At 42.0% G+C, this 19,498-nt stretch overlaps 1 protein-coding gene across 1 annotated transcript; it reads left to right on the top strand.

The window, feature by feature from the left end:
* Positions 1–2,808: 2,808 nt before the first annotated feature.
* LOC135938458 (GTP-binding protein Di-Ras2) lies at positions 2,809–18,761 on the top strand. Its single transcript, XM_065482102.1, is given in 4 exon segments — positions 2,809–2,976; positions 14,945–15,126; positions 16,060–16,413; positions 16,712–18,761. Coding segments are annotated over 3 exon segments (600 nt in total). The 5' UTR covers positions 2,809–2,976; positions 14,945–14,988; the 3' UTR covers positions 16,820–18,761.
* Positions 18,762–19,498: the final 737 nt, after the last annotated feature.

Raw genomic sequence — 19,498 nt, 5'->3', positions numbered from 1 at the left:
TATTTTTCTATCACTCGTCGTGTACTGTAATTGACCTTAATACAAATCGAGATTTCTGGTACAAATTGCAAGTTGATTAATATTTAATTCATTCAATATGATACAATATGAATTATAACTCTTATGTGTATCTTGCCATTATTTCCCTCACATTATAGCTAAAATTGTTTCAAAATATTTAAAATAAACATCACTAGATAATAGTTTTGTGATGATATGTATTACTTTCTACAGCTATAAAAGTGGATAATAATTTTGCGAATTTTTCATAAAAATGGCGCAATGTTTTAAAATAAGTTTAAGACTCATGTGACATACAACTGATTGGAGAGAAAAATATTTGTCATTGCGTACCCTCGTCTCGTAACTCGTAATGGAGCTGTTGCGTCACGTTGTCACGTTCACAAATAACGCAAATACTGCTAAAATGCAATATTCAGTTAATTTTCCCAAAAACAGGATATCACATATTATGATATTTATAATGAAAAATAACATAGGAGATAATATTAGGGATTTTTTTGTAGCATAAATTATCATTTAGTGAATTTCAGGGATTCTGCAGTGTAATCGATGTGCATGGTGAGAAGCACTAATCAAAAACCGAAACCTGTAACTTCGCTAGTCACTCTCACTGTGACACAGCCTCCCTCTTGTAGAAATTGCCCCAGTGAAAATTCCATCAATTGAAGGAATTTCAAACAACGAAAATTTTGAATCGAAAAAAATACTAGACGGAAAAATAGTTTCATGTTCTCAACGGAGGCTGCGGGCTGACAATGAGTTCCGATTAATTAGTAAAATATTTTTGCGCATGAGAGGAATACATCTAATATGGTGATAAGAGTTAAAAAAATATTTTTAACGCGTTCCACTCCACCTTTACACACTTTGTGCCCAATCTTTGAAAATGTTGGTTTCTTTATAAACAGCGTAAATATAAATATAGATATGTGAAACAAAAAAGAATCATCGAGGTTTTCTTTACTGATTTTGACATATATCTCTTGAGTTCTCCTTTTATTTGCAGTTCATAAAACCTAAATACATACATATATCTTATGTCAATTATATAGCCAAGCAGATATTCTTCACAATTTATCTGTATTTTTTATTATTCTTTTTCTGTTGCCATTGGATATTTTTAGTTAATAAGTATGATATTAATTTTACCGCATCACGTTCCTTCAAAGGATTGCTATATATCTGGTTCTTAAAACTTCAGTATGCGATATCATTTCGTATTTTATCGATTTGTGAAGCGCACACGTGGTTTAGATGGGGGGACAAAACAGTCAAACACTGGTGCCGTGTGATGTTCATTCGCCTCCTTCAAGAGCACTTGAAGTGCTTCTCATTTTCCAAAGCTTGTTGGCAGACAAACAAAGTAAAGCAAAGAGAAAATATCTCTTTTTCTGCTGCAATAACGTCCAAATAATCTATTCAAGGCGAAGAGACTGTGCCTCGCTTGTGCCCGTTGCAAAAATAGCCAACTGCATATACACAATAAATGCGAACGTTGTGCGCATCGACAAAACATGGGAAGACCGGAAACATTGTGAATTGTGATTGATTGTGAAACCGAAATAGACCGTTCATTTGTAATATTTTATATTTATTTGCTTAACGATGAAACAAGTAATTCAGATAATTTTCATTTCAATGCTTCCCACTCTATAACAGTGTATTTTTTACATAATTTCACAAATTTTTCAGTAGCAGAATTACCATTCTTAAAATTAAAAAGTATGGTCATTTTTTAGCAACAAAAAACTATTCTGTGAAATGTGCATCCAATTAACTAAAATAACTGTTTTAAATTATTATTGATTTTGTGGAAATTCTCGTGTGTACAAAATGCCTTGCAATTAATTAATTACACTAAATTTTGAATTCTCATTTATATATAAATCAATTTTGCTGAATATTTTATTTTGCAAATAATGAACAATTAATGTTAATATTGAAAATTTTTACTGTTAATTTTAGCTTCGAACACTAATTGTGCTATGCTATTTAAAAATAAGCAAATTAAAACAACAACATGGATGTAATAAGGGATTGGGTTATTTTTTACAAAGACATTTTTAATTAATAAGTGGACCTATTTGTTTTTAGCCACATATTACATAACAAGCAGAAAGTAAGCTGATTTTCCGGCACTCTTCTAATACCATTCATTATCATGATGCCGATGCCAAGAGCAGGCCATAAAACGAGCGCAAAAAGTTTCTTGGCATTCGGTGCTGAATGGGCGCACGGGGTGCGCGAAAAACAAAAATAAAGCACCAAAGGAGAGGCACATATTGCATTCTAGCGCAAAAGCTGGCGCTTGCTGGTGTCCGCAGTAAGCTAGCAAGGACTTTGATGCATATTACATGAAACGCTAGCAAACAGTTAGCGAAACAGGGCTAATTCATGCAGAGAGCATTTCTCTCGTTTCATGGCCGCGCGATCGCAGGCAGGCAGACGAGACAAAACAGACACCGCAGCTTCAAAGAGCGCGGAGAACGCGAATCTCATTCACGGCGGCGCGGTATGTCCATTCAAAAAGGGCCCGAGGCCACCGACGAAGTGGCATGCTTGACCCCGTGACTTTTCAGCCGGCCGCACTTTGCCCTGCCATTTGCAGCGGCATTTGACGGGAGCCCCGGGGACCCCCGAGCCGGGGCACGCGCGGGGGCGGCGTTGATTCGTGGGCCATTAGGGGCAAAATCAATAGCGAGCAGTGAGTTGACGCGATTTTCTGGTTCGCACGTTGCTCCGGGCAACCGAGGAGGACGTCATCTGCGCGCGGACGAGTCGCGCTGGCCGCGAGTCTCGTGCCGAGGGTGTGTTATTGTACAAACGGCCCTCTGACAATAACTAGCCATTAAGCGTGCTTTCACTTTTTACGGGCTCAATCTTTTTCATTGTTGAACTTAGTGTGATTTGTTACTCAGTTGCCATCGCCGCTTTCTTCGCCCGGTCCAGCAGGTGAGTGTCGTCGTCCTTTCTCTGCCACTTTTTTCGGCGGGAAACCCCCTGTGCGCCCAACTTGATGCGGTCCCTGTCGACCCTGACCTGTCTGCCGCGCGGCGTTTGCGACAGGCGCGCCGAAATTCGACGGTTACCAGCCGAAACGCCTCTCCACCCTAGCGACCATCGATAATCTATCGATTGACAAATCTGGCCGACTGCCAGCATCGTGGGCCCCGCGGCCCCGTCCCACGGTCCCCCGTCGGTTCACCCTGGTCGACATTGTCAGCCACCCGAGCTGTGTTTTTCGGCAACCGACTCCGAGAAATTCTGATCGTCGTCGTCGGCCCGACGCCGAGTTAGTGTGCCTACGCAGAAGAATGCTTTTGTTGCGAAAGTGTGCGGCCATAACAGAGCAGAACCCGCCGCATTGAACAATCAATGAGTGTGACGTCACGATTCGCAACGCGAATCCGCACCGATTGTTCGTCGGGCCGAACGGGGGTGTCGACCCGTCGACATTTGCGAACGCCGACGAGGGCCGTGCCTCTTGCGTGGGCCGCGTGTCCTTTTCGCATGTCGCCATAGCAACCGGCAAATTTGACCCCGCGCGCAGCTGATGCCGTCTGCCTGGCCGTCGTTGACGCACGCGGCGCCCACGCTCATGGCTCGTCGCACGCGTCTGCGGGGGCCGCAAAGGTCGGCCGGCTGGCAGGCGTAGGTGCGTCCCGGGGCCGCCCGCACGTCATTCCGCTTCATTAGCTCGCCGGCTTCGTCTTCGGCTAGACAATTTGTCAAGTGTCATGTGCGATGCCAGCCGCACACGCAGTTCCCGAGAGCGCGGGTGGGCGGGCAGGCGGAGCATCAATCAAAACGGCGAATACATGCAATTTCGGGTGAAGCACCCCCCTCGCGTTTCCACCCGTGACCTATATGAGGAAAGTTTTGCTTACTTGCTCAGGCGTGTACCTTTCGTCTTTTGCTAATTGGCTTAAACTCTGGCATTAAAAGCATGTTTTCGGAATTTCAAAACAGATCGAGTGCAAATAAAACAGAGTTTGCTTATGGAGTAACGTTTGTGTTTAATTTATACTGAGCAAATTTTCACGTATGTTCTAGATGGAGAAAATTTGTGCAATTCCGATATAAACAAGAATTCTATTTACACAACTGTGTGTTTCAATTGGTTCCAATTAGCTTAATATGTATATAAAACTGAAGCACATTGGAACCCTCAGTTTCATCAGAATTTGTTGAGACTAAATAGACACGTGAAAAATTAACCCTTGACATTTGTATACCAATAGCGAATAATTCAATTCAAAACTCTCACAGGAAATACGTTCAATTAACCAATTTAATTTGAAAAATTATAACCTCTTAAATACGCAGTTAGCATAAATTTAGTTTGGAGCATGCATACATTTCCTGGAAGTGTGAACTTTCTTCTGAAGCCTCTTCTATGTTTAATTTTCAAACTTTCTCAATGATACTTAATTCTATACATACTTATTTTTTAGATAAATTGAGTGTAAATGTTACTTTTTTAATTTGAAAAAATATGTTTATTATGTATCAGCAGGAGCAGGGTATGCCCCAAATAAATCCATATGCATCTGTAGCGGTACAGGAGCGTGGTCCTGCTTTTTGTTGATAGCCAAAAATTGTCAGCGGCTTTAATTATTGTAATTTTGCATTATTGTTTAACAGCAGAAAGATGATTTCAAAATAAGAGTTCAGTTTGCACCCGTCAGCCACTCGGTGCTGACGTGGTCGTTTAAAAGTGCAGAACCCGATTCAAAGGGTTCTGGTGTTTGATTAGAGTCCGATCAGATTTCAACTGTATAAACCAATACACCATGAAAATTCTTCATCTGAATTCATTGGTCTTCATCATTTCTACCTTCTCTAACCCCAAACATCCAACAGATTTATGCTCAAATAAAGTTCTTGCCATTAAGTTTTTGTAAAACACTTACAATATTTTTAAATCTTCGATTCAGAGCAAAAATATCAAATTACAAATAATAACATCACGCACAATAATAACATGATGATGAACACGAAACATACAATTATTTTACTATTCTGATGGTTTTTAAACAGATACAAGCTAAAGTCATTACAAAATCGAGGCCATGGTGTAACAAATGCATTTTCAACTGTCGATTCTAGCTCTAAAACTCTTTGAAATAAACCAACCTGAGTAAGTTGGACTCAATGTTCTAGCGGTAGACCATTACCAACTAAGTAATGTTCCAATAATAGTGTAACAATTTTGCTTTACTAGCTGATCACTAACGATATGTATAGGGGATCATAGAGGATACGTCGGTGGGCCCTTATAAGGAACTAAAATGGTTAGAATTTTATTGGAGAGTGCCAGGACTCTACTTACTTCCCTGATCACGTTATTCGTTAATTATACATGGTCTCTTGTAAATATTTTAATTTGCAACAGTACGAAAGACTCGAGTTTCTGCTTCAAACTTATAAAAACGATGGCATCGGTGGTCCGTACAGGTGTTTGGTACTTTAGTAAACACCGTCACATGTGAATGTTAACGCCAGTATCATTGAAAAATAAAAAAAATCGTAGACTATATTTATTATTACACTAATATAAATTTTTAAATGTTCTTGACAAACCGCTGTCACCAGCGTGCGTGGCTGAAATCGTAGGTGATACTGCGGTTCAATTTTAATAAAGACTGCAAGATTGAATTTTAACACAAAGTAAATGGAAAAAATGGAATCAGATTAATGTTAATCTCTTTCCCTAAGCCTCTCGGTATCTGATGGGTACAACTTTCATTTTTCACCCTGTCAGATTACATGGTGAAAAATGGTAGGGTGGCAGCGCAGCGTAATTAAATCTCAGATAAATCGGGGTTGCAAGATATCAGACGGCAAAAAGAGAGCAAGGAGGGTACGCAGCCGCTTTTTCGCTCGCGAAATCGACGCACTTTTTTATCAATGAAAGCAGCGAGCGGCCCGACCTCTAGCAAGCGGCGTTTGTGTTCTGCTGGATCAAAAGGGTCTGTCGCCCTTGCTCGAGATGGCAGCACTGGGGTGTCTCCAACCACAGACAGGAAATCGATTTGGGTGGAGGGTGTTGCTTCTCTCTGGTGGCCTAGTCCTCAAGTTGGAGGAACTCGCAATCACACGGCCAGAAAGCCAGTCGATTAAACCCCGACGGCGAGCAGCATTTTGCCAGCCGTTTATCGCGCGATTGGTACCAATGCGGGGTCTACGTGACCGCAAGAACTCTAATGATTTTTGCCTAGTCTTCTCTACCCTGGCGTATAATTATTGGCTGACGAAACGGCTTTTACAACCGGAAGCAATTTGTGCTCTGGAATTTCCGCACGAGATGAAGAGATTTTGAAACGATTAATCTAGTTATGCAACCGTTTGAGCGCTAATGCTGCGCGGGTTTGCCTAAGAGATTATGCACGCAGGCGTTTGTTGCCGGGTGGCCTATGGCTTACAGGAGACTGAGCTCAAAAATTGCTTTGCTAAGGCATTCGCTGGAGAAAGCATATTTGTGTATACATCTGATATTATTAGCCAATCCTCTGCATGCATTATATGGCTAATGTGAGGCCAGTGTTAACCTTAATTTAAATACTCTCCACCTTGCGGCTTCAAAAGAAAATGGAAGCTATACAGATTTAATCAAGCGGAATATTTGAGCAGAAAAATCAGTGAACAACATTAAATTTCAATATATTGACAGTAAACCGGTTAGGTTACGTTGATGTGGGTAAAACTTGATGATGGTCCAAGGTAGAATCACTCACAGCCAATTACCATTAAACTAGCTGAGTGCATTTTATGAGCTCGCCGTGCAATTAATCTCAATAATCAGGATTTAAAGCTGGCGCAAGTTGGAGTGCTTCTTGAGCAATTAAGAAACTCATCTACCATTAGTGAGGAGACAGATTAATTGTCGCTGAACGGAGCCAAAGTGTTGTTGCTGCTGTTGTTTACAGACTGATTATACGCGCGTAATGCCCCCCTTGCTCTGTCTGGCCACAGCATCCACCGTGTGTGTATGCGTGGCCCTGCGCACAAAATGAAGTGAGCGAGTAGGGATACTCGCAATTAGCCATAGGCGGCCGTTTTCGGGCACCGAGCCAAAAGCCGCAATTCATTCCGAGCTGCGCACAATTACTCCTCTGACGTATTACCCATATCTGCATTTCTCTTGCTCCAATCTATTAATAATCGCGAAAAAACCGGCAGTCCATTCCGCTTTGAATAGAGCCAACATCCCGTGATTACTTCTCTCTCTCTCTCTCTCTCTCTCTCTCTCTCTCTCTCTCTCTCTCTCTCTCTCTCTCTCTCTCTCTCTCTCTCTCTCTCTCTCTCTCTCTCTGCGTCTCTCTCTCTCTATTTCAGGCGACACGTTTTTGCAATTAGCCAAGTAGCAAATTACGTGCACAGCCACTAAACTTGCTTAAAAGCGACGCAAATGAGCTTCGAGTTTCATTCGCAGCAGCTGCGTGCAGATGAAGTTTTAGGGCTCATTTCTTCCGAATACATAGTTATGATCATGGGTGGAGCCTTTGTTTTCGGAATAGCTGTTCATTTACTCTATTTCTTCTGAGGGCGAAGAGAAGGCGTGATTCTCTCAAAGGGTGGCACACTGCTCACCCGCAAGAAATACATAGAACGTAATATCGAGGGCATGAATCGATACAGCAATAAAACATTATGCACCCTTGAGAAAATAACAAAAAGAGGAAAGTGCTTGACTCATATTTTGTGCGATGCTGCTGCTGTGCTCTGGAAATAAGACTCGTAAATTGGAGACTGGAGACAAAAGACGAGGCGCGAGAAGACGTTGAGCCGCGTCAAAACAACAAAAATATATCGGTTGCCGCCGAAAAGTTGCCCGCCGTGCGAAAATTTCCTCTCTCATAAACTTTTCTGCCAACAAGAAAAACAAAGTGGGAATGTTTTCCTATTCCCTGGGCGTCGGTCGGACGTTGATTTGTAGAACCTCTTGCTTGGAGGGAACAGGGTTAATTGTCTGCTATCTCGAACAATGCAGCAGCTGCGCTAGGGACGTACCGGCCGCGATTACATGATTAGACTGCTGGTGCATATGCCACTTGTGAGATGCACTGCTGTCATTTAAGACCACCGCTTTGAAAATTCAATATAGCTGCCGCTGCGCTCTTGAGAGGGATGACACAATGGATTCGATTAAAAAAGTTGACCAGAACTGCTCGAGTCGATAATTCGCTCGAACAAAACGATATGTAAAAAACTTTCTTTTCTACTTTTCCCATCTCCGGTGCCGCGTACTCTACTGACTGGAAGGCATTTGGTCGTAAAAGCTCAGTCAGGTAGGAAAGAAAGGAATTATTAATGCAATTTGAATGAAGTGGGAACTGGGAGGGTTGAATGTAAATTCAGTTTAACTCCAAAATCTGTTCGGAAATGAAGTCACTCTTATTTTGAACCATACTGTTGAAATTTTTTCTATTTTTTCATTTCATTTGGTTCGTTTTAATTTGTCTGTAAATAACACCGATTCAGAGGTTTAAAAACATCGAAAAAATAATCTCTATTTCGGTCATATCGATAAAAATGCTTCTGATGGTTGTTTAGCAGTGTTTAGAGGGTAAACAAACCAAATATCATTTTCTCTGACTTAGCGTGACCGCTTTTTTCTTTCCCTTTTATTAAATCGCGGGGTTCGACACGACAGCAGTCCACTACATATGTTATATAAGTAGGTCACTTTTTCCGATGACACAATTAAACGAGAGTAAAATCTCAAATCTTTAGCAAGCGGATTAAAAAAAGAGGTAAACATTTTTTGCAAAAGCTCACTTCATGCAACTGGGAATATTTTTTGTGTTGGACCGGCGAGTCTCTTGTTTATTTAAGTCAGGACACGATTCACTGTAAATTGAGTTTAGGACAGAGAGCAAAGTTAGCAGAATCGGCTTGTTTTTATTAGTTAAGCGCGTTGACGTTGACGAGAAGTTGTGAATGGGGCTAAAGGTGAAGGGTTGCCACGAGTTTTCGGAGACCTCCGATCGAGTCGCTGGGTTCGCGAGGCTGCATGGATCGCCCGGGCACTCGCCAAGTGACTCGCCTGCAGAACAAACGTGCGTGCAACGAACACTGGATCGACAACGAAACAAAAACCGTCCTCAAAATGCAGGCCGATTCGAAAGGTACGTGCTTCCTAACAGTTTTGAGCCCGAAGTCAGGGCAACCTTGTTGACTCTTTTTCAAAGAGGAATGCAGGTTGTTTTTGCGAAAAGAGAAGCGGTGGCCCGTGAGTTGCCTGACAAGAAGCGAAAAGTCAGGATCGCGTGTCGCCGTCGACCACTTTTTATTCCCCTGCGTCAATGTTTAGAGCCTGGGAGTGTTTCAACCAATACCTAATATTTATTCAATTTCAACGGATCGATTTCCGAGTCCACTCATTTTCCACCTTGAGGTCAACGAACGAACGGAAATGCAGGCATGCATTTCTGTAAATATGTGTGGAAACGTGCCTGTTAACAACACACGTCTGTAATTTGTGCTTTTGTGCTGCGCTAGAACTTTTTTTTCGCCCCGCAGCGCTCGTGAATCAAAGTTTGGGTTCCGGCAGGCAGCATCCGGCCGAAAGTTCAAAGGTCGTAAAAAGCAAACGTGCCTGCTGCGTTTCCGCTCAAGGTAATCCGCACCCGCAACACGGAACGCACATATCAATTTTGCTGCCGGAGAGCGAGAGCTGCACGGGCAGGGACGGGAACGGCGTCGCCAAGTGTTTACCCACCGCTCCAGCTCTAATGAGGGGGCCAACATTCACACTGTAGCGAGGATAAAACGCTCCAGGGTCGCCGGCGGCGGCTTAGCGCGAGGCCCAATTAAAAGTTGATTGGCTTGTCACACGGCGGGGCTAATTAAGCGCTTGCAGCGATACACACAGCCGTAATCACATTCAGCAAACGCTGTGTGCCGCCGCTGGCCGCGCTCTCTCCTCGTCGCGGCTGCAAATGAATGAAAAATGAGCTGCACAACTTGTTGATATTGGGCCTGGCCGCGAATCAATAGCCAAGAAAGGGAACGAGAGCGCGCGCGGAGAGAGAGAGAGAGAACCCGCCGCTCGGTTCCGTCACCTGGCCCCACGCGCACCCCTTCTTCCTCCTTCTCTTTATCTTTTCTGCACGGCCTATCGCCTCCTTATTTTTCCCTTCGCCAGCAGCAACAGCAAGCAGCAGCAGCGCAAGATGCGGCGAATCAATGTGTGTGTGTGTGCGCGCGTGGAAGACGACTTCTAATTGGCGCGAATAACAAATGCGCACTTGACCCGTCGTCGCGTGGCGGATGAATTTTTAATCCAAGTCGAGTGTAGCTGCTCGCTGTGAGCGCACACCACTCGTTTTTCTTTCTCGAGAGGCTGCTGAATCAAAGGCTTATACTTTCCTCCACTGTGCAACTCTCGCGGGGCGAATCAAGCGGACGAGCCGAGAGCTGAGCCGTGTGTTTGCGAAAGACTGCGACTGCTAAAAAAAACTCTCTCCTTACGCTGTGTGAGAAGTAAATAAAGAGCAAGTGTACATTCGAGCCAAGGTCGTGGACCAAACTTTTCTACCCACCTTTTGCAGAAAATGTGCGGCTCTCTGTGACATTTATTCGCCCACGCCACGTCTTGGTTGGTTGCGAGGGTGTGCGGATGAATTAATGCGGCCTCATAAGAGTCACACGATATGGCACTGATCATAAGTGAGCGGGAATCGATACCCACGAGGAAAAACTGTTACAGCTAAATTGGCTGGATTCTCTTCTTATTTCTTTCACCATTTACGTTTGCACACAAAATGATATTGCGCTAACGTTGCATCTTCCTTCAACACAATTCATTTCATAGGTAGATAGTTACAAACACAAACATTCAAACACAGCCTGGAGATTTATTTTTATTTTATTTATTAATTTATTTTTAATTAATTTATTTTTTTGCTTAAAATATCCAGTATTTCTAATTCTATCCTAAAATTTAGGCTTTGCCAATGGGGGAAAGGAGACGGAAATGAATTGATCAAATGTATTGAAATCCTTGGCAAAACACAACCTTTATATTTTTCATTAATGGTCAGAACGTCAGAAGTTTTGAAACATATCTAGTATAAGTTCGATTTTTATAATTTAAAAAAGAAACTGGAATGAAAGCGTGATTTTTTTCATAAATCGATCTAACGTTTTTTTTTAATCTGAGCTGTTGTGCAATGCGCTCAAATTTCCGCATCAGTCTCTTTTTGCTCTCGATTCTCTCTCGATATCATCGCTCTGAGCCGTCAGTCGATTTGAGAATGGAGTTAACGCAAACTCGATTTTCCCACGTACGCCAGCACTCGCTTCTCTCCGATCGTGAAAGTTTTAGTTCCGAGAAATTCCACCCTACACCCAGCTGGGAAATAGCACACCAGAGGCACTCTAGGCATTTTTCCCGACAGCGCGACGCCCGGCGCCGAATTCCGGTCGAAATTCCGGGCACTGTGCGCCAAAACATTTGTCGGCGTGCCCTCGTCTGAAATTGCACAGCAGCGGTGCGCGGACCGCGCGCGCGAGGCGGCGTAGAGAGCGCGCGCCGAAGGGCCATGTTGGTCACTGGTGGTGTGTTCGGGGCGGCTGGCGTCACCGGTGCCCACCGGATCGATGCACCTTGTACCGTCCTCTGCATTCAGCACGCTGCCTCAAAACAAAGCGCGGTTCCTTTGAAGGTTCAAGGTCGCGCCGCTCGCTCCTTTCCTTCCCTTCCTGCCAAATTCCATAAATCATCGCCCCCGTGTGTTTACGATAAACGGCGAAGAAAAAACATTTTTATTCCATTATTCTCCCTTTATAAATTGCACAGGGAAATTTATATAAAGGAATGAAAAATGATGTACGCTAAGCCCTCGAAATTTTTATTAGACTTTATATGAATATTTGGACATGCATGGTTTCAATGAATTTATATTCACAAATATTTTTCCGATAGTTTCTTCAAAACTATTGTTTCTAAAGGTTTTTTTTAATTAATAAACTGGAGAAAGGAGAGTCAAACCATTGTTTTTTTAAATTGACAGCTATTTTTTTGAATTTAGTTATTGGATGTTAGTTGTGCTCGCTTATGAGTTGAAATATACGCTAGATAAAATAACAAATCAAGGCAAACAGACAATTTGTAAATTTTTCTCGTAATTACCAAATGAACAATGTTTTCATGGATAAATTTTTTTAATGGATGTTTGGGGATAAGAGATGGCGAAATAATGAGACCGGCAAGTTCTTTGGAGAATTTTATTGATACAGTGGTTTACAGTTTCAATTCGATCGGACACCAATCATTTACTAGAACTAAAATAATTATTCTACAACAATAAGTAGTGACAAATTCTTTTGCTTACTGATGGTTGGACTCACCCCTTTGAATCGGGTTCTGCACTGTTATCCTTAGAACCTAGCTCCCCTTATTTTAATATGTATTTTCACGCATTTAAAATTTAATAATTGATAGTTACAGTTATTCATTTCTCATGCATGCAAAAGCTACACCATAGTTGTTAAAAAATCGTAAACCAACCCAAAGTTGTTTGACAATTCAAGAGTGCATGTGGCGTGAAAGCTTACAAATTCTATCTAGAAAGGGCTCCTGTCCAATATATTCAACTCTTTTCCCACCCTTTTAGCCTACACATACACACTTTCCATTCTGTATAGATTGTAAGAGTCACGTTTTCCATTACTATCGCCCCCAATTCTCAGCCTGCGTCTTTCGGCAATGGTGAACGTGATTTTTTAATTAAATTTGTCGTTCGCCATGCATATTATCTGAAGGGCGTAGGAAAATAAAATATTGATTCTCGCGCAGCTCAGCGTCGGTGTGTATGTACTAGCTGTGGAAACTGAAAGTGGCTGCTGCCGCCGCCGCCAAGAGTTGTACACGCAAAGCAAACACGCCGCCCCTCACTGATACAGGCGTCGATTATTGCTCCACGTAGCACAACACGGCAGAAGGGGCTGTTGTGCAAATTTTGTTTGCTTTCGCGATGGATGCAAACGCGTGCTCACAAAGTTGAGCCCAGCGTGCGGTGGCGGGCTCCAGCAGTTGCGCCAGTGGCCAATAATAAATTAGGCCGATGTACGTATTAATGAATTGGAGCAGCCGCTGACGTCAAAACGGCACTCGCTGCGCTGGGTGCATATTGCGGATTAGCACGATCGCGCGCGCGAGAAGCGCATTTACTGGGCTGAGAGAGAGCGAGCGCGCAACCGGGGGCGGGCACGGGCTGTTTGGTTTGACGGCGAGAAGAGTGTAGACCGAACAACATCGTGCATAATGCGAACAGCCTCCTGTTGAAACCCAACTGGCTGCCGTTAAATTAATGCCCGATCGTGCTCTGCATAATGGCAGCGCTCCAAAAATTTTAATCGCCTCTTATCTGAACATCACCAATTGCAGTGATGAAATTCGAATAAAATTACTCTCTGTTTAATGAGAGGCTCAATTGTAATCTAAACAGGTTGTTTTTAGAACCACTCTGTAACTCCAGACAACTTTATTTTTTCAAAGAACTTGATTCTTTGATTTGTGGCCTCGTGCACGATGGTTAGGCACCAGTTTTTCTTTTTTATTCCAGTTTGATGTTAGTATTCCAATTTTACCAGTTCGCGCGCGAGGGTATGGAATTTTGCCTTGACTGAAAATTGGAAACATTACCAAGATGGAATTAGATTTTTTCCAGTATTTGCATGTACGGTCAAGACGAGAAATTTAAAAACTGCAAGGAGAACAATCACATCATAAATTAAAAGCACTGGCTTGTATAGCTATTTGGGGGGTAGGAGGTGGAAATGAAACCTTGCGGGGTCTTCAACAAATCTTCTCTTTTATAAACGTCAGTCACTTGGCGACTTAGTCTAACAGATTACAAGGACCTTTAAACAAAATTGATAAACGACTTAGAATTGACAATTTTAAGAGATTTGTCTTGAAGAACAATTTAAAATTAGAAAAGAATTTACCCGATTGAGCCGGGTCCTTCACAATTAAACGCTCGGAACTTTTAAGATGCGACTTGTTGGCTCGTGTGTCCGACGAAAACCAATTTAAATTAAAAATCTCTCTCTCTGTTGCATTAACGAATTTCTAACAATCATGAATAACAATACCCTAGACTAAAAATGAAAAAGGAGTGGGAGCTCGGCTCCGCAACCACTACAGCTATATCGGCTAATCCCAAGCCTCGTCAAAGGATGGCAACTCTCACCGTCAAAAGAGGATATTTTAGTAATTAATGCAATGGAGACAAAAACAAAGTCAATCGGTAGGAGTGTCAATGAGCTACGCTCGCCCCTTAGAAAATATTCATGGTCAGTCTGTTGGGCATTTCAATGGCCAGGGTTTGCTGACGAGTGTTATTAGGAATAGCCGAAATAACTATACAAACCAGTGCTCCAATCGATTCCGTGATTGTTCTCCTTGCACATTTAATTTTAAATATTTAATCCTGACCTAAAAGCAAATGGGAAATTTCCACTTCCATCTTTATAATTTTTCAATTTTAAAATCTTATACATGTATAAATTTGTCTTTCTTCATATTTTCAGAAATATATGGCACTCATAAAACCCTTGTATGGTGGAATAAATATTTTATAAATTATGAATATTAATTGAAATCTCATGATTATTATTAACCAACAATTAATTTTCCGTGAAAAACATCGACCGCATCAGACGGGAAAACTCGTATTGTGAACTCGTTCTTTCCTTTAACATCATTACGCAACTTCAGAGCTTTCCTTGAACCTACTACCTCATAGAGAAGCAGATCAAATTTAATTAAGGCGCAGTGCGGATTTCGAAACGTCGCGAATTTGAGAGCGAGAGACGTTGCTTTGTGCGGCAGAGCGCGGGTGTGGGCTGAAGTGGGCAATTAATGAGCACGCGAGTGGTGATTAAGGTTGCTTGCTTGGTGTTGCAGGAAACAGCAGCGCCGTCAGCCCACAACAAAGACAAGACACAAGAATGCCTGAGCAAAGCAACGACTACCGAGTGGTGGTTTTCGGAGCAGGTGGCGTCGGTAAAAGTTCCCTCGTCTTGCGATTCGTCAAGGGCACTTTTCGCGAGTCCTACATTCCAACCATTGAAGACACTTACAGACAGGTAAATACGTCCGTCCCCTTGCTCGCGCTCGAGTGTGCACTTTTGAGAGCAGTGCATCATCAAATGTTTATCTTCTCGCTCTGTGTCATTGTTTTGCTTCTGTTTTTGCCCCTGATAATTAGCTGCTGCTTTCGCCAAAGAATTTATCAAGAAATATTCAGAAATAATATCCATTATTACGTCTATAGTGTCAGACAGAAGCGATTGTGTATCAGCATTCGACTTGCTCTAACGGTGTACGTTTTCACCGCAACCTTTCATTCACTACGTATATAGACGCGACACGCGCGCTCCAAAGCGGATGGCACAATTAATTTCACCTGACAAGGCACTGAATATTAATTTGAGCGTCGTGTTTATGGACTATTATACTCCATTTTGTCTCGCGATCCAACAAGTGGGTCGAGTGCCTCTGAAAACACTATGCCCGCCGTTTAAACATTATTTGCTGAAAATAAACAAGTCAGGACCTGCACGCGTTGGCTGCTCTTGCCTGAGATCATTGCTTTTTATTACCCCACTTTTTTGCAACTTTTCCACTACAGACGCCACAATTGGCCGTGTCTTCAACTCAGTGCCAAACTAGAAGACAAAAATCATGAAAATGATAACAGCCGCAGTTAGATAAGAACTTTGTCTCCTCCGGAAGTCCGCGGAAAGAATTATGACTCCTGCACATTTAAAAATTATGCAACCCGTGAGTCGAACAGGATACACCAGTTGCATAGATTGCGTACATTAATAATTTTTAACCTTCTGATAAAAATTGGGAATTTGCAACCCCAGTTATCTAAGTAATATTGTTGTTTTAAATTAGAACATTAAAATTAAGTTCATAGCCTTTGCTAATGTTTAATTACAACCGTTTAGAATATATCAAAAAGGTTTTTGTAACATATATTGCAATTTACTGATAAATTAAACAATTCACAGGTGATCAGCTGCAACAAAAACATCTGCACGCTGCAGATCACAGATACAACAGGCTCGCACCAGTTCCCCGCGATGCAGCGTCTCTCGATCTCCAAGGGGCACGCGTTCATCTTGGTATTCTCTGTGACCTCCTGACAGTCGCTGGAGGAGCTGCGGCCCATCTGGGAGGTCATGTGTGAGGTCAAGGGTGGCAGTCTGGACGGCATTCCCGTTATGTTGGTGGGCAACAAAGTGGACGAGGAGACCACCCGAGAGGTCACACTGGCCGAGGGCGAGGCGCAGGCGCAGCGCTGGGGTTGCAGCTACATGGAGACATCCGCCAAAACCAATCACAACGTCAAAGAGCTGTTCCAAGTATGATTGTGTTTTGCTCCCAATCCCCACGTGCATGCCCGCTGTGAAAGGGAAAGCGTTTAATTCGTCATGTCCCGCTAAAATCACGCAAGCTGCATAATATAGCGTGCGGTGCTCTGGAATAAATTAACTGCCCTGGAAAATGGAAAACTAAATCATAATAGCCAAACTAGAAAATCATAAAACCCCAAGGCCAGAGCGCGCGGTCTTAGGCTCAAATACCGCCAGATCGAGTCCCTATTTACTTGTTGCGCCGTCTCTTTTGTTGTTATTTTAACGGCCGCGCTCTTCCTTGCAGGAACTGCTCAACATGGAGAAGAACAGGTCCATTTCGCTTCAGTTGGACGCTAAGAACCGCAGCGCCAAAGGGACAAGCAAGATCAAGGAGAAGTGCAGCGTCATGTGAGACTGGCTGCCCCCCGGCCTACAACGAAAGTAACTAACTAACTAACAAACAAACAAACAAAACAAATCCCACACATCGAGTGACTGACTGACTGCGATGACTGACCGACTGCTGCTGCTTTTTTGAGGCGACCGAGAGCTGTCTGCGTGTGCGCGAATGGTGTTGAGGACGATCGAGTGAAAGAGAGTCGGCGGATGCGAGTGCTGGACGAGCACGGTTACGGGTCTCAACCAGGGATGGCCGCTCTCCCTTTCCTCCATTAAGATTAATTGATGCGCTCTCTGCAGGCAGGCACACACACACGCGTGCTCTGCCTTCAGCCGTGATTCCGCGTTTGGAGACGGTATCTAGATGCTTTGTTTTATTACGCTGCTGATTACTCGTCATTCGATGGCGAACCCCTTGTACTACAAGGTTCTTTTACACTATGAGTTAGAGGAAACTGGGACAGCCGCGCATCGAAGTAAAAGCTTGTTTTATCATTCAACGAGCTAGTGTGGCTGTCGTTTGTGGATTTATGAGCGCGTGCAAGATTTTTATTGTACTCCGTGGGTGCCAGAGTGGATGTGTTATGCTTGAAATGGGGCATTTCGGAAATTTAATAACTCATAAAACGGCTTCTCAATGTAGATCTTGTGCCTCACTCAGAGTTGTAATTACCTTATGAAAAATATTATATTACAAACGTTTTGGATTCAGCAGAAACGGTGCTGTGTACAAAATAATATTATACACTTATTATATCCTTGAATGCGACAAAAACGTGCGAGAACAAGCATTTGCGCATTTTATGCTTTTGAATTCAAGAGTATTTTTGTGAAGATTCTTCGCTTCCAATGTTTCTTGGCGTCAAAACATCCAAAAGTACGCGATTCTTCATTCTTGAATCTTTTTCGATGGTGTTAGGATCATTCCTTTTGACGTGATATATTTTTAAAACGTCGACACGGCCTGAAGTATGAAATACGTGTGCTTTAATCTTATTTCATTCTCTCTGTACTAGTCGAATATCTATAATCTACCTTATTGCTGGTCTTTTTTGAAGGAGTGTCTTCTGAAATAATACTTCTTCCAATGGTAAATAGAGTTTTTGGAAATTCTTTTTGTGACAAAAAGTACTGCCCCGCCTGTACAATTTCATTCGTATAATAATTATAGTTTCCATCAATAATGATCATCCACGTTTAATTATAATTAAGTCTGTATAGTGTCTTTCATAAATAGGGACTTCTTGTCGTCGTTTCAATGCGAGTTGGCTGTTTCGTTTAACAACTTCCCGTGCTCCCGCTGCAATAAATTTTTCGGTTTTCTCTTGATGTATCCATTTAGCTAAATTCCATAAGTGAAAATCGAAAGTGATGAAGCGTATAACAAAATATAATATGTAAAAACCGTTAAATATCCTATTTCATGTAATGGCAGTTTTATGAAAGAACGAGGCAATAATGACGAATAAAAATAATGGTTTGGAAAAATGAATGCGTAAACAAAGAGAAAATTTCGTAAGAGTCGTAGAACGCGTATTGCATTTTTTGGTCCATCCCTGGTCTTTTCTGTAAATAACAAAAACGAAGGTACGAGAAAAAACGTGGTGTGCGAGGGCTGGTTCCTTAAAAGTTCGCACCACTCAATAATAAAAGCAAATTGAAAAATCGACGACTCTGTTTCTGGCATATCAGCTGCGTGTAAATAAGTTACCATACTCGCGTGAGACGAATATATATTGATAAAACTTAAATTCAAGAAAAGTTAAATCTAGAGCAAAGAGGAAGAGAGAGAGAGAAACAATTAAAATGTTGCGAAAGAATATATAGTTCGCCACTGAAGAAAAAAATGTAACAAAGTTTATTATATGAAATTAAACTTAAGAAAAGCATGACCCCATATTATGTAATCGATAAATTACCATTAATAAAGTTACTTCATATTCGCTATAACAAAATGACTTTAAATTTAGGACTGAATCCTCCACCATTGTAAAAGACAAAATTAAATTAATATATTACCATTAATTATTAACAGTGGTAGAGACCAGGATAATTTAGCAAAATGGGTATAAACATCCACTATCCCGACAGATGAATATTGCATTTGAAAAGTACCATAGTAAATTGTGGGTTATTCCTGATCTTATTTTTCATCCTTACGATTGTTTTTATTGCAATCAAGTTTTAAATTTAATATAAGACCGCAACGCTAAATTACAGAATCATAAATAAACTGGAAATTTTAGCCGGACATATTCTTAATTGAATATAAGAGATTGTGTAGGGCCAGAGGACTCGACTTCAGGTTAACTTAGTTAACTCCAACACTGTACGAGTGGAATAATATGAAGTCGATTCCTATAATCATCTTATCTTATATGAGGGCAAGATTTAAAAATGGCCAAATTAATACGAAATTGTCACCTGAATTTAAGAAAATATCCTAAAGGTGAGTCTACAGATTTGTTCCACTATTTTTTATAGGTTATTAATATCAACATATATATAACATATCTCTTTGGAGATGGACGACCCCCTGATAGCACACAACTCGCGAAAACTCCGTGTCCCAATAAAATCGCGAACGAATAGCATGAACATGGGGATTCATTGGAGGAAGCCCAGTCCAGAAAAGAACCGACCAGCTCAGCCCCCAGACCGTCTTTATTGAAACGCTAATAGAAATTAACGA

Source organism: Cloeon dipterum, chromosome 1, assembly GCF_949628265.1.
Source record: "Cloeon dipterum chromosome 1, ieCloDipt1.1, whole genome shotgun sequence".
Taxonomy (NCBI): domain Eukaryota; kingdom Metazoa; phylum Arthropoda; class Insecta; order Ephemeroptera; family Baetidae; genus Cloeon; species Cloeon dipterum.
Note: the sequence above shows the minus strand (reverse complement) of the source record. Positions and strands in the feature narration are given on the sequence as shown.